Raw genomic sequence first — 14,192 nt, 5'->3', positions numbered from 1 at the left:
CTCAATACCAGGCCTAAGTGCTTCATACGAGAAGTGAAATCGCATTCTCAGTACATGGTATGGTTCTTTATCATGAAGGCCAGTTCCTGTTTTGTGCAGAGATGTTTCTCTGTGTTAAAATTTGATTCCAGGTGATTTTTTTCCAGTAGAACCCAGGCATATTTTCTTTCTTATTTGTAAAACTTTGATTCTGTAGGAAATATTCCTTATCATCAAAGGATAGCAGGATGGTAGTGTTGGGAAGGCCTCAGTGATTGAGTGCCATTAGCTAGCTTGATCATGACTTCCTTTATGATTCCCTTCCTTGTGGTACCATTATCCTGTCAGGTCGACAGGCTCAGTCAGCTCATACTAGGTTACTAGAAGGAGCAAACAAAATGCTGATATTTGCATTGCTTTTTGTCAGTGAAAATATTACACAGACTATACAATTTCTGATTCTACATGAGAAACAATTGTGACACATTTGTGGTAAGAAAAGCTAGGCATCACTATTTAATTGTCTTAGGTGGTCAGCAAGGGTCATCCAAGCAACACTGGCCCCTTTATGACCCTGTTGAAGCCTCTTCATTGAGGTCCACTTACTGTAGGAATTACAGTCCAAGTATCTTTAGGAGCCTAGGCCTCCATGTGTGTGGCCTCTGCCTGTTCTTTGTGGCACCTACTTCTTGTTCTTTCCTTTCATCTGAAACACATTCTCTTTCCTTTGCGTGGGTGAATCCTACTCCCATGCTTCCTCATTCTACATGGGCTCTACCTCCTTGAGGAAGGATCTGCCTTGAGGCCTCAAGCTCCCTCGGAACCATTGCTGTTTTGAAGTCTTCCCTTAACAGGTGACATCTTCAAGATGGGGTTCTGTGTTCTGTTCATCCTGAGGACTGGTGCCAGCAGCCTGCTGGGCATGAAGATGCCTGCCTGTTTTCATTTTTACTGTTTCAGAGTTAAAATGTAAATATCCCCTCTGCTTTAACTTTTGTATAGGAACTTAACAGTGGTCAACGTCTGTAAAGACTTCATGGAGTGTAGGCAGGGTTTTGTGGTCTAAGGGGACATCTAATTATTTAGGTGTTAAGAAATCAGAAAAGGCTTTCTTCTTTGGACTTGATGGATGGCTTTCCTCAAAGCTGTTGTTTGCACCTTTTTAGAATGAATCATCTACTCTTTCAGGTAACGTGTGTAGAAGGCACATTTTGCTGCTTCGTTTTCTCTCCAGCTCCATGAAGCTGAAATCTATGTGTACAAAGTAATTTTAGCCTCCCCACAATGCTATTTTTATTTTTGTTGATATCAAAATGTTACTGAAACAATTCTAACATTCCTGGTAAAGAAGCAGCCCAGGTTCACTACCCAATAAGCTTAACAATTAAGAAACATGGTGCACCTGGCGGTGGTGGCACATGCCTTTAATCCCAGCACTTGGGAGGCAGAGGCAGGCAGATTTCTGACTTTGAGGCCAGCCTTGTCTACAGAGTGAGTTCTAGGACAGCCAGGGCTGTACAGAGAAACCCTGTCTCAAACAAACAAACAAACAAAGAAACACAACAACAAAAAAAGAAGCATGGTGCTCTGTTGTAACCTACCCATCAGAAAGGGAAAAGGTGGAAGAAAAGTCAGGATATGCCAGAGAAGGCATGGTAGTGAGAGTTATTACTCTAAAGACATCTAAACATGGCCTCCAAATCTGGACTTAATGTCTATGGATGCTGGTGAGCTTTGAGCTTTTGCTTTTTGAATTTAAAAGTTAGTGTGGACAGAGCCGAAAAGCAGCATGTCAGCATATGGAGGTTTTAGGGAACCAGCAGAAAATAAACCACTCTTTAGAGAGCCTGCTAAAATAGCAGCCCTTAAAGCAGGACTAGGGTGCCGCAATGCTTTGAAAGCTCCATCAACTCAAAGAAAACATGGCTGTCTTGAAAGGCAACACCTTTTGCTCGGCCCATTTTAAGTGAATATAAAAGAAAAGCTAAAATTGGAAATCACGTGCTGTCAATGTGCATGGGTCTTGATGGTGCACAATAAAGTGGGTCTTCTGCTCTGCTTTTAAAGAGGGGACTCTGTGACCCCAAGACTCCCTTTAAATACAGATTCTCAGCTTCTTTTCTTCTTGTTGGTTCTCAGAATGGTTCTAGGACTGAGCAGTGATTAGGGCTAGTGCAGAGGGTGGGGAGAGGGAGAGGGAAGAGACTGAATACCATTCCTGGAATTAGGAGCTCCCCCTCCACTGTTTATCTCCCCGGCACCACTCAGCTGTTCTCTGTTGCACAGAAATAAAAGTTTAGTTTAAGAAGTATGTTAGAACAAAGCTGCAGAAATGGCCTGGAATTTCCTTCATTTTCAGCCATCTGGCTTTCATTGCTGACTCTGTCCCCCTCCTCCACATACATTTACCAAATCTTTTCAACACACACTGGCCGAGCTATCAAATGCTTATAATTAATAACAGTCATACATTTTTTTTTAAAAAGTAGTGCTTTCTGGTTTTCTTTGGCTGCTCATGTCACTGCTATTATAAACCAGGGAGATAGTAACTTATTTATTAAGACTTAGCTCAAATCTAATCTAATTTAAATCTTGAAATTAAAAACATCATGCTTTCATGGAAATTATGACTAACAGAGGATTGCGTATTTCTCTGAGTGATGATTGTGATTTTGTTTTTATTTTTCTTCACTTTTAAGTTTTGGGGCAGACTTGGGTGTTCAGATACCTTAGGCAGGTCTGCAATTCACAATCCTCCTGATTCGACATCTGAGTTCTAAGATTTTTAGGCATGTGTTTTTATACCTGGCAGTATGTATGTATGTGTGTGTGTGTGTGTGTGTGTGTGTGTGTAGGGGAGTACAGGGTGTTGAACCCAGAGCCTCATGCATGCTAGTCAAACATCCCAACACTGAGTTACAGCCCAGCACAGATCTTATTATTGTTTTTGTTATTGGCAGAGTCTCACCCTGTAGCCCATGCTGGCCTGGAACTCATTGTATAGCCCAGGCTTACCACAGCTTCATGGCTTGCCTCAGTCCCTTAAGTACTGAAGTTGTAGTGACTCCCTATACCCAGCATTATAAAATGGTATCTTATGTTAAAGAAGAAAATGAAGATCTAAAAATGGCTATAGCCTTTTGAAGGTTAGTGAAAAGTGGCCAAAGAGGCTTGAGCCACAGCCTGCATCCTTTTGCTCTTCCTTCTGGTGTCCCATGGATGAGAAAGCTTCCCAGCAAGCGATGCTAAGTGAAACTTGAACCTCCTGAGCAGTAAGTGCAATGAGGTCTTGTTTGACAAACATCAGAGCCTTGTATATTTGTATATGTTGGTAAGTAGTCTTGAAGCCTATATACCAAGCTACCAGCATGTCTCTCTGGGCAAGAAAGGGGGAAATGTGACTAAGATGGTAAGAGGGTGGGGAAGGGGGCTGCCCTTCTACCCTGATTACTACTGCTGTGCTTGAGGGGTTTTAAAAAACTCTTTTGTTTAAGAATTTTGTGCCTGAATGCACTGTAATCATTTCTACCCTTCTTTGCCTCCCCAGTTCTTCTCATGTCCTCTCACCTCATCTTGAATTCATGATCTCTTCTATAATATTATTGTTAGATTGTTTTATATGCATACATAGACACACACACACACACACACACATACACACACACAATCTACTGAGCCTAGTTAGTGTTGTTTGGATGTACATGTCTTTAGAACTGACCACGTAGGATTGGAAAACCTGTCAGGGGTTCATCCCTAGAGAGAACTGAGTCTCTCTCCCTCAATATCTATCAATTGCCTATAGTCCCTTACCCAGGGGTAAGGCCTTAGGGACTTTTCTCCCACACACAATGGCATGTTGTTTGGTAAGGTCACTGTGCAGGTCTTGTGCAGGCGACTATACTGTTCAGAGTTCATGACTACAGCATCCTTGACTTGCATCAAAGCATCAAAGACACTATCTCACAAAAGCCACTTCTTCCCATCTTTACTTTCTCTTCTTGATATCCCCTTGAGTCCCCTTGAGTTTTAAAGGATCAGTCTCTTCATGAGCTACTTAGATAATTAGAACAGCCAGAAAGTTTTGTTTTTTTAATAAAGTGGGAACAGAGACTGACTTATTTCCCCACAATGGCTCTTGGCTTTTTAAAATCTTCTTGAGCCAACCTCACTCACTGATGGCACACTGGGGAAGATGATATAGCCTCTGAGACTCAAACCGCATAGTATTAACTGTGCACAAGAGTTTCCTTCTTTATGAGAGTAACTCCTTTCCTATGGACTTTGAAGAAAGCTCTCACTGATGGCTTATAATCGAAACTGCATACAATGTTTTATGGCCAATTTTAGTGATGGTTGAAAAGGAACAAATATTTATCTTCCACAGTTTGATACCCGCCCTCCCAGAACCAACCTTTCCATTGGCCATTGCTAACAGCTACTTGACCTTTTTGTCCCTGTCCTTTCCATCAGTGCTTACTTTGGATCCTTCTTTACTTTGAGTATACTTTTCTATATACAACATCATATTCATATTTTAGTTTGACAATTAAGGCCTTGAGATTATGAAGTGAAGCCTAATAATGGCATTTTAAGCATCACCTGGAAGATGAAGAGAAGGAGGAAGAGGGCAGAAAGAGCAGGGATGCCTTCAGGCTCCCATTCACAGCACGGCCGAAACCTTGTGTATTACAAACATGGCCTCCAGGTGAACAGTCCCCGGCCACCTGTTGTCCCACAGATATCAAGAGAGAAGGATCAAAACATAAATCTGAGAGCAAGGACTTTAAAATCTCACCCCTTCAATAGAAACTACTGCTTTGTAAAAGTTATTTAAAGAGGATAAGCATTGTACACATGCACACGTATGTACTCAAAAAGACACACAAAAGCTGGAAAGGGTCCTTCCAGCCTGGAATGTGCTTCTCCTGCCATGAGAGACCAGGCTTGGAAGCTGCATGGGGGAACACTGGCAAAAGTCAGACATGCGCTTCTGGTACAAACTCAGTTTCACTCAGAAGAAACCAGAAAGACCTTGGGTGGGCCTCAGGAGCTGCTCCAGGAAGACAGAGGTCTTTGGTGCACTGAATGCTACAGTATTAGTCCCTGCATAGGTGAGACTGGCCACTTCCTCACTGGCGATCATGAGCATTGATAACTCCCCTAGGAAGGAGGCATGTCTTAACCCAAAGTCTCTTCACAGACACCAAAAGTGAAGGTTTGAAGCATTTCTGTATGGTGCATAGGAATGCTGTGGTTTTCATTTTTCAAAAATGCACGCGGATTTCAGAGAAGGCCAAGATCATAAAAGACAGTGTAGGAAGTTTTGATCCATCATAAGATACAGCAAGACACCCAGGGAACTCAGAAGCTTGCTGAAGAATGGGGAACTGAAGATCTAAGTAACTCCTGACTGGACTAATGTAGAGGAGAAGGGCACATGGCTACATCTCTACCAAACAAATGTGTATACATCTCACTCCAAGGGGATCAGGAAGAGAGGGCCGCTCTGAAGGTATTCCAGAATAGTCCACAGGAGAATCAATTACAAAAGAGCTGGGTAAATTTGTCTTATCTAAATTAATATTATCCCTTTGAGAACAAAAAAGTATACTTGTATCATGTTTTAATAATAATAATAATAATAATAATAATAATTTCTTCTCAGAGAAAGGGTGGGTTCACTGGATACACATGTGAGCAATTTCCTCCCAATCCAAGTACTGATTGCTTGGCCTTGCCTCAGTTCATCTTAGCCATGGGATGTGCTGAAAAGACACTTCTATTTCCTTATAATGGCAAATGAGCAGGATATAAAGGACAGCAGTTGACCTCACACAGAAGAGCTGATAGCTCTGTGAAGCTTCTGCCTGGGGATAATGAATTATTTGCATGGGGGCATGGCAAGCTCATGTTGTCTTGTCCAGTAATTTTATTCATGGGGAAACAGAGAGAACAGTCAACTTGCTAAGGCTACAGAGCTAGGTGGTGACAGGTAGACTGAGACCCAGCCCTGTTGACCTTCTAGCCAAGTGCCTGGCAGCCTTCTTTTAAGGCTGTCACTGAATAGAGGAGATTGTATTCCTTCCTAGGGTCACACACTTGGACAGTGGAGAGTTTGAGATAGTTGAGGAACGAGTTGCCCTGGGAACACATGCATATAGCAGCCATGCTACAAACTTGCTTGGCATCTAACACACAGGATCTAGCTTCTCTTTGTCCACTTCTCTCTGCCCAGCCTGTGACACTGTTTTCCTGGCTGTTGTTCTAATGGGTAGAGTGCTGTTCCAGGAAAGTGGCTGGCTTTGGAGGATGTGGTACAGTTGGCCAAGGTCATTTCTATATTTGAAGGGGAAAGCTCAGTCTTGGCATTTAGATCAATACATGGAACAACTATGGTGACCAGAAAGTCACCAGGGAGCTGTGTCATGTGATTTGAGAAGGCCTGAATCTGTTTTGTTCAAGTCCCAAAATAAGGACTCTACTAGAGCTGGCTGAGAAAGAAGGCAATGCATACACAGGCTTTACCAGCAAGCTACTGTAGCACCTGAAAATGCTATAGTGACTCTTATGTTTTGCAGAGAAATGAGAACTATTCAGAAGACAGATTCCTTTCATATCTAGGACATGACCTTATAAAATAACATTCTTCAATGCATCTATAGATTTGCAAGCCTGGCTTTAGTTCCTTAAACATATCTCATCCAAACCAGAATCATATAGGGTATTTGCTCAAAAAAAGTATCTAAAAGGCAAATTTCCCGAGACACAATAAAATCATATGGACCGAAGCAGTGGTTGGATTGATTAGCAAAGACTCAAAGTTTGGGTGATAATGAGACGCGGGCAAGGCTGAACAATGAAATGCTCTAATTGATTTTACGCATGTGGAATGATACACACACACACACACCCCAAGCATGCTAGAATGAATCTGTATGCTGTGTGCACACAGATTTCACAGTGGGTCAGTTATACCACCCAGATGCTTCAGTACCTTATACTTTGTGATTTCAGAGCCAGTTTATTACAATGGTTCAAGGCTTTGGCATCTGGGCTAAAATGTAGCATAGATCATGAAGTCTATGGTCAGTTCTTTTTCACTTTAGGGGAAAGCAACAGAGAGCTACATGCATATAACATCCACACCATAAATTTGCTCAGTGCATGGAACCTCTGGACTATATGACCATTGATTGGGATAGAATTCCAGGGCCCTGCTTTCAATTAAATTTAAGTGGATTTGACTAGAAGTTTGAACTGACACTAATTGGTTTTCAAAACACTGGGTAACAATAAGCATTCCTCTGTTACCCATAGAGAGATGCACCCAGTTCAGCACATGCTCCTGGTTGGCAGGGGCAGCAACACATCCCTTACCTTGCTGGGCAGGGATCCAAGTTACAAGATTTCAGGAGCTGTGGGGGCCGTCGGCTGGTCACACACAGGTTTTCATCAGCGAGCTCCCGGGTCTGTTTGTTCAGGCAGCTTACCACAGCCTCCTGGACACCTGTGTACAAATCACACTGTCAGGCCAGAGTGCAGAGTGGGGGTGTGTTGGGGTGGTGAAGTGTAGACAGGCAGCTGGTGGGAGGTCTCTGATCAGTGGGACTCTTGCTCCACATTAGAGGCCTCGGTTTGAAGCACCACACTGCCAATCTTGTTAAGCATCACTTGATCGAGGGCTGGGAGTGTAGCTCAGTGGCTGGGTGATTGCTCAGCATAAACAAAGCCTTGGGTTTGTACTTAGGCAACACAACTCTTTAAAAGTAATTATTCCACTGGAAAGGAGGAATTCATGAGCCTACGACCTCTCAGTATACCTCTTGAGGAGAGCAACTTTCTGAAAAAATAGGTAGCTGAAATGCTTTAACAATGCTACCAGGCAGTCCAGCAACTCTTGAAATTAGGGTTGAAAATGCTAAAAAATCAATCTACCATGACCCAGCTGTACTACTCCTTAGCATATGCCAAAGGGCTTCACCATCCCAGTTCACAGATACTTGCTAACTCAGCCATGTTCACACTCCTTTATTCACAATACCTAGGAAATGGAAACAACCTAGCTGTCCTTAACTGATGAATGATTAATAAAAAATATGGTATGCATACAGAATGGAATGCATACAGTTGTAAAGAGTATCATGAATTTTGCAGGCAAATGGATAAAACTAGAAAAGATCATATTGATTAGAGTAACCTAGACCTAGAAACAAACATAACTTGTTCATCTGAAGTTCCTACTTTCAAATCTTCAAATGTGAGTATATAACTTGGAGTAACTGTTGGACTGGGACAGGGATCATTGCCAGTGTAGGGGGATGGGGGAGAAATGGAAAGGGCAAGCCAGGGTACACGTAATTTAAGGAGGACATGGAAGAACTGGGGGATTTAATTAGGAAGTGGGGAGCTTAATACAGAAAAAGGAGAGAGGGTAAAATATAACAATGTCTGAAAAAGTCAATGAATTATTAATATCTACCTAAAATTATAACACACACACACACACACACACACACAGACACACACACACACACAGTCAAAATGAAAATTTCTCATCTGGTCTGACAATGCTTCCCTAAGCATTCACAGAATATTTACAAAAAATCCCCCAGACCAGGCATGATAAACCCCACTTTGAATTGTGGTCAGGGTTGTCCAAGGGATTCCCCGAACATAGGCTATTGCTGTTGCACTTGCTTGCTTCCTAGACGTTGAAAACAACTTATTATTTGGACACATGACTGAGATGATCTTAGCCATTTCTGATCTGAAAACCTCCCTGGGGACTGGTTTTCATGGAAACAGAAGGCTGTATGCAAGCTTCAAAGGGATGGAAGTGATAGATAATGCTACTACATTATGATGCCCATGAACTAAAACAATGATCAAAATAAGCACGGTAACCCTAGGAGTGCAATAATGGTACATGTGTCATGGTGGTAACCAAGAGCTCTCTAATTGGACTGAAGACCTGCTTACCAACAGTAAAGTCATGCCTGATACTGGAAAACCCCAGTCAACTAATGGGAGCTAGTGAAATCATGGATTTGATAGAGAACCTGTTAGTGCCATATAATTCCTAACTACATTCTAAATATTTATCCTTGTACCCACAGATAGGTATAGGTCTCACCCCCACCATCAAAGAAATGTCTCCTTGTAACAGACAGAGATCATCACAGGAAATCACAACCAATCAAAATATGTGGTGCCCAGCCCAATTGATACCTCAAAAACACATCACTTGTATCTAAGGTTCAGAAATCATAGTGAAGAGGGGATGAAAAGATTATAAAACAAAGTTTGATACATTGTCTCCCAGAAATATCAGAGAACCTATACACATAAAGTCTTATCAACATGCCTAAATTTTACCAATAGACACCAATAGACATGCTAACAGGAGGAATGGGCCCTCCACCCTAGACAAAGAACTACAGGTAACTAAGGAATGCTAAGAGCAAGAAAACTAGTCTTTCCTATGGAAGATACCCCAAACAAATTAATACCAAGTGGTATTCAGCCCTGAAATCATAAACATATGAGTAACTTTGTATGAACTGAGCAGGTTGTATTTATGTTTAGGAATACACACACATGTGCACATACACATAACCATACACATATATATTTTGTGTGTATGTATGCATATGTTAAAGAAATGGAGGCCATGAATTTGAGACAGATCAAGGGAAGATGCATGAGAAAAGTTGAAGGGAGTGAAGAGTAAATGGTATAATTATATTTTAATGTCAAAAAGTATTAAGAAAATGTTACCAGACTATCTAGCCACTAATGGGAAAACATGATAATTTAGCATTAGAAGGAGCAGAACAGAGTAACAGGGTAACTATTAACAATGAAACAAATGAAAAGAGAACCTAACTGATCCAATACCAAATAGTATATGTTAATGAAGGAGAGATAGCTTAATGAAAGAGGGGTATGACATCACATTTTAGTGTCTAGCATTCTATGAGCTGTTCTGTTTCTGTGTCTTTACATCAATCACTCTGTTTCTGCTGGCTTTGTTTTGATTCTGTTTAATTTATTCAGTGATTTGGGGCAACTTTAGAAGTTGAAACAATATATAAAGTGAATAGTGACTATAGCCATAGAAAACAATATCCCCACAGACACCTGCACAATCTAGATGGTGTTAGCACAGTACTCTGAGCAGTGACTGACAATGGTTACTGGGTTGATAACTCAAGATGGTCCACAGGGTACCCTGTGGAGACTTTCATGGAGCATACACCACTTAAATTAGTCCACTGAACAGACATTTTGTTCTATTGCCTGGAGTTGTAACATCTAAAATATATAGTGTCCACTATGGTCCAGGTACTGTAGCTAAGTACTTAGCATACATCATTCATTCTCTCTATAATTTTGTGAGGCAAGCACTCTTTAAACCCTAGTTTCAGGTAGGGAAACTGGAGATTAAAAGCATGAAACGACTTCCTGAGGTCACATGGTTGGTGAATGGTGAAGCTGAGTATATCTGAGGCTCTAAGAACTCACTGACAGCATTAATGCTTCAAAATACCAAGAGCCCGTCATAGCTGCTTCCCTTGACATCTTCAGAAATAACCTAGACATTTGTCTGGAATCATTTCAGCAGCATGCATTTTAAAGGAAGTGTCGAGACAGGACATTCTTGCTAATTTGCTCTCAGCCATATACAGTTATATATTTAAAGATCCCCACATCTAAAGGTATAGATATATTCTTACAACTTTGTATATAGTTATAACTGATATATGGATATCCACTCTTTCTTCTCCTTTCTCTCTCTCTCTCTCTCTCTCTCTCTCTCTCTCTCTCTCTCTCTCTCTCTCTCTCTCTCCCTCTCTCTCCCTTCCTCCCCTCTCTCATATTCTTTCACTAAATGATACCTAACAGAATATAAATACCTACTGCTTATTAGTCTTCTTCCTATCTACCCTTGATTTCTCTGAGTCTCTCAAACAAGAGAATGCTTCCCAAGTTGATGTTGCATTGACATAGGTCACCAAACAAGGGCATCATTTAAAAAGTGACACTGTAAAACCAGAATCCAAATTGATTTCCTTTCATCTAAGATATTAGTTTTGTCCTTAATAGACTATGTTATTTGCCATGCCTCTGACAACGCCATCTCAGCGTTTTATCCTTTTCCCCCTAAGCTTTTATGACTTCTAAATTTTATTTAATTTGTGATGGCCAAATTCATGTGTAACATTTAAGGTTTATGGATATTCAAATCATTCTATTATAGTATGTAATGCCAGTTGTGGGCAGGTCTCCAAATCTGCAAATTCATGGTATGACGACATAACTAAACAGATCACAAGATATTGTTGCTTCCATCTGTGATTTCCCAAGGGGATGGTATAGGACTCTTAAAGCTGTGATGACAAGCCACTGCATGCAGCTTACTGTTATGGTTTTAATCTGAGATATCCCCTGAAGGCTCATGAACTGGGGCTTTGGTTGCCAGCTGAAGGGAACAGTATTGAATCCTGAGGTTGCTACTAATGCTGTTAAAATACTTTAAAAATGCCAGCAGGCCTAGAGCCACTGATGCCAAATGTGATAATTCAATGCATAGGGAGCACTTCATGGCATGGTAACCAAGACCAAACAAATTATCTGAAACCTTGCTGACTGAGAGAGCTCACGTATGTAGTCCCCAAACCTAGGAAGGTAAGGCAGGAGGACTGTTGCTTGTATGAGGCCAGATTGCTACATAGTAGGTTCACCAAGAATTCTGGACCATTGTGGGTCACAGAGTGAGACCCTGTCTCAAAAAGTAAGAATCAAAAGCCTAAACAACAACACAATTTCCTAATCAGTGAGTACCTTTGATAGATGCATAGTACGATGGCTAGGTGTAGGGAGGAAAGTGGGTCACTGGGAGTGTGCCCTGCAAAGATATGTCAGCTTTTCCCTACAATGAGGATGATAAAAATATATTTTCTATGCCTCCTGGTCGTGCTGCCATGACAGCCCAACCCGCTTCAGGCATGTGACAGTGAAGGATACTAACTGTGGACTGGAATCCCTTAAACTATGAGCCAAAGTAAAGCTGTTCTCCTTTCAAAATGTTTCCCCCAGGTGTAGGTCACAGCGATGCAAACACTAACATCCCTCCTTACTGTTGCACGCAGGATCTAGAACTGTGTTACGCTAGAAATGGTTTTCTAAATCACACAACAGCTTTCACAAGGAGTAAAATGTCTAGGAATACATCTAACAAAACAGGTGAGCAATCTTTCCACAGTAAAATCCTTAGAGGAGGCAAAGACTTTGTATACCTATAGATAAAGAGATTTGATATTGTAAAAATAGCTGTATTAAGGTGATTTACAGATTCAATCCAATTCCCATCAAAATTCAAGTGACATTGTACAGAGAAATGCAAAATACAATTCTAGGTTTCATATGCAACTGCCAGAGGCCCTAATCACTAACATATTCCTTATTAGAAAGAACGACACTGAAAGTTCTTAGCCATTGTCAATTTATACACCAACAAAACCAGCTTTACACTACACAGAACCAGACCAATATTCCAGTAGAACAGAAGAGAGCCTAGAAATGAGGTCAGAAGGTTATAGAATCCTGAGTTTTAATAAAGGTATAACAACCATATATTAAGATGACAGTGTCTTAAGATGTATTGGGAAAAACTCAATTATCATGGTAGAAAAAAATCATTCAAAATGTATCAAAGACCTTAATATAGGGCTAGAAAGTTTACAGGTGAAACACTTCAAGATAGGCGAGAACTTCTGAACAGGTTTCCAATAGCACACACAAAAAATGAAACAAATCCTTGAAAACTGTGTACCAGGCAAGGGTTAATATTAAGGATAGACAGAGAATTGCAAAAATTAAACATACAAACAAACTCCTATCAACAAATGAGCCAATGAACTGAATGGGCAGTTCCCAATAGAAGAAATATATGGCTGGAGAGAGAGTTCAGTGTTTAAAGGTGCTTGCCATGAAGGGCTGACAACTCAAGGTCAATCCCTGGAGCCATGGAAAAAGCCAGAGGCAGCAGCATGCATCTGCAATCCCTGTTCTTTATTGACAGGGGAGGTGGAGAGGAGAATTGCTAGAAGCTTGTAAGACAGTTGGATTACATGGCAAAGTGGCAGAAACAAGATGGAAGGGGAGAACCAACTCTCAAACTCATCTTCCGACATCCACATGCACACCACAGTACTTATGTGCATCAATGTACACAGCATCCACACATATCCTCACACACCACATATGCCACACACACCTAAAAAGGATGACAAGATGAGAAAAGAAGAGGAGAAGGAAGAGGAAGGAGGAAGGAAGGAGGAAGAAAGGAGAAAGGAAGGGAGGGGGAGGAGGAGGAGGAAGAAGAGGAGGAGGAAGAGGAAGAGGAAGAGGAAGAGGAAGAGGAAGAGGAAGAGGAAGAGGAAGAAGAAGAAGAAGAAGAAGAAGAAGAAGAAGAAGAAGAAATATCCAGTAAATATCTGAACAATGTTAAATATCCTTAGCCATCAGAAATGTAAAATAGAATTGCTTTAAGATTCTATCTTACGCCAATCAAAATAACTCTCATCTAAAAGCAAACAGCAATGAATGCTGATAGCATTTCATCCTGGTGGGAATGAGAGCTTGTGCAGCCACCATGGAAAGCAGTGTGGAGGTTCCTCAAAACACCCAAAACAAAACCATCATCTAGCTGTGCCATTCCTGGGTGCATAACCAGAGGCTAAAATTAGGCACTGAGATACTTGCATATCCGTGTTGATTGCTGCCCTATTCATAACAGACAGGAAGTGAAAGCAGATTAGATATTAAGCAACAAACAGCTAAGAAAAATTGTTGCATGCACACAGTGGAATTTTAGACAGCCATAAAAAATAAAATCATTGCATTTGTGGGAAAATGGATGTAACTGGAAATCATTATGTTAAATGAAATAAGCCAGTCTCTAAAAGACAGATATTATGTATTTTCTCATACATGTGGATTCTCTTTTTTGTTCTCTCTTGCATGTGTATATGTATATATGCACAAGTGTGTCTACATATGTGAATCTACATATTAAAATGTTACAAATCAAGGAAGGAGAGGAATACATTTTCAGAGGGGTGGGAAGTAGAGTAATTGGTTATACATATCAAAACAAACAGAAAAGGGGACTAGTGGAGGAAGGAAGGAAAGTAGCTGGAAGTTGTGGG

The 14,192-nt window shown here is 41.0% G+C and overlaps 1 protein-coding gene across 4 annotated transcripts in view; it reads right to left on the bottom strand.

Annotated features, from left to right (window-relative positions):
* The window catches only part of Adamtsl1 (ADAMTS like 1), a 383,172-nt gene that overhangs the window by 140,616 nt on the left and 228,364 nt on the right, over positions 1 to 14,192 (bottom strand). For all 4 annotated transcript variants that reach the window (XM_052176711.1, XM_052176713.1, XM_052176712.1 and 1 more), the window contains one exon: positions 7,357 to 7,486. In XM_052176711.1, the coding sequence (XP_052032671.1) occupies positions 7,357 to 7,486 (130 nt within the window). The remainder of the gene's footprint in view (positions 1 to 7,356; positions 7,487 to 14,192) is intronic.

The sequence above is a fragment of the Apodemus sylvaticus genome, chromosome 3, assembly GCF_947179515.1.
Source record: "Apodemus sylvaticus chromosome 3, mApoSyl1.1, whole genome shotgun sequence".
NCBI classification, from domain to species: Eukaryota; Metazoa; Chordata; class Mammalia; order Rodentia; family Muridae; genus Apodemus; species Apodemus sylvaticus.
The sequence above is the reverse complement of the archived record's forward strand: the minus strand, read 5'-3'. Positions and strand labels throughout refer to the sequence as shown.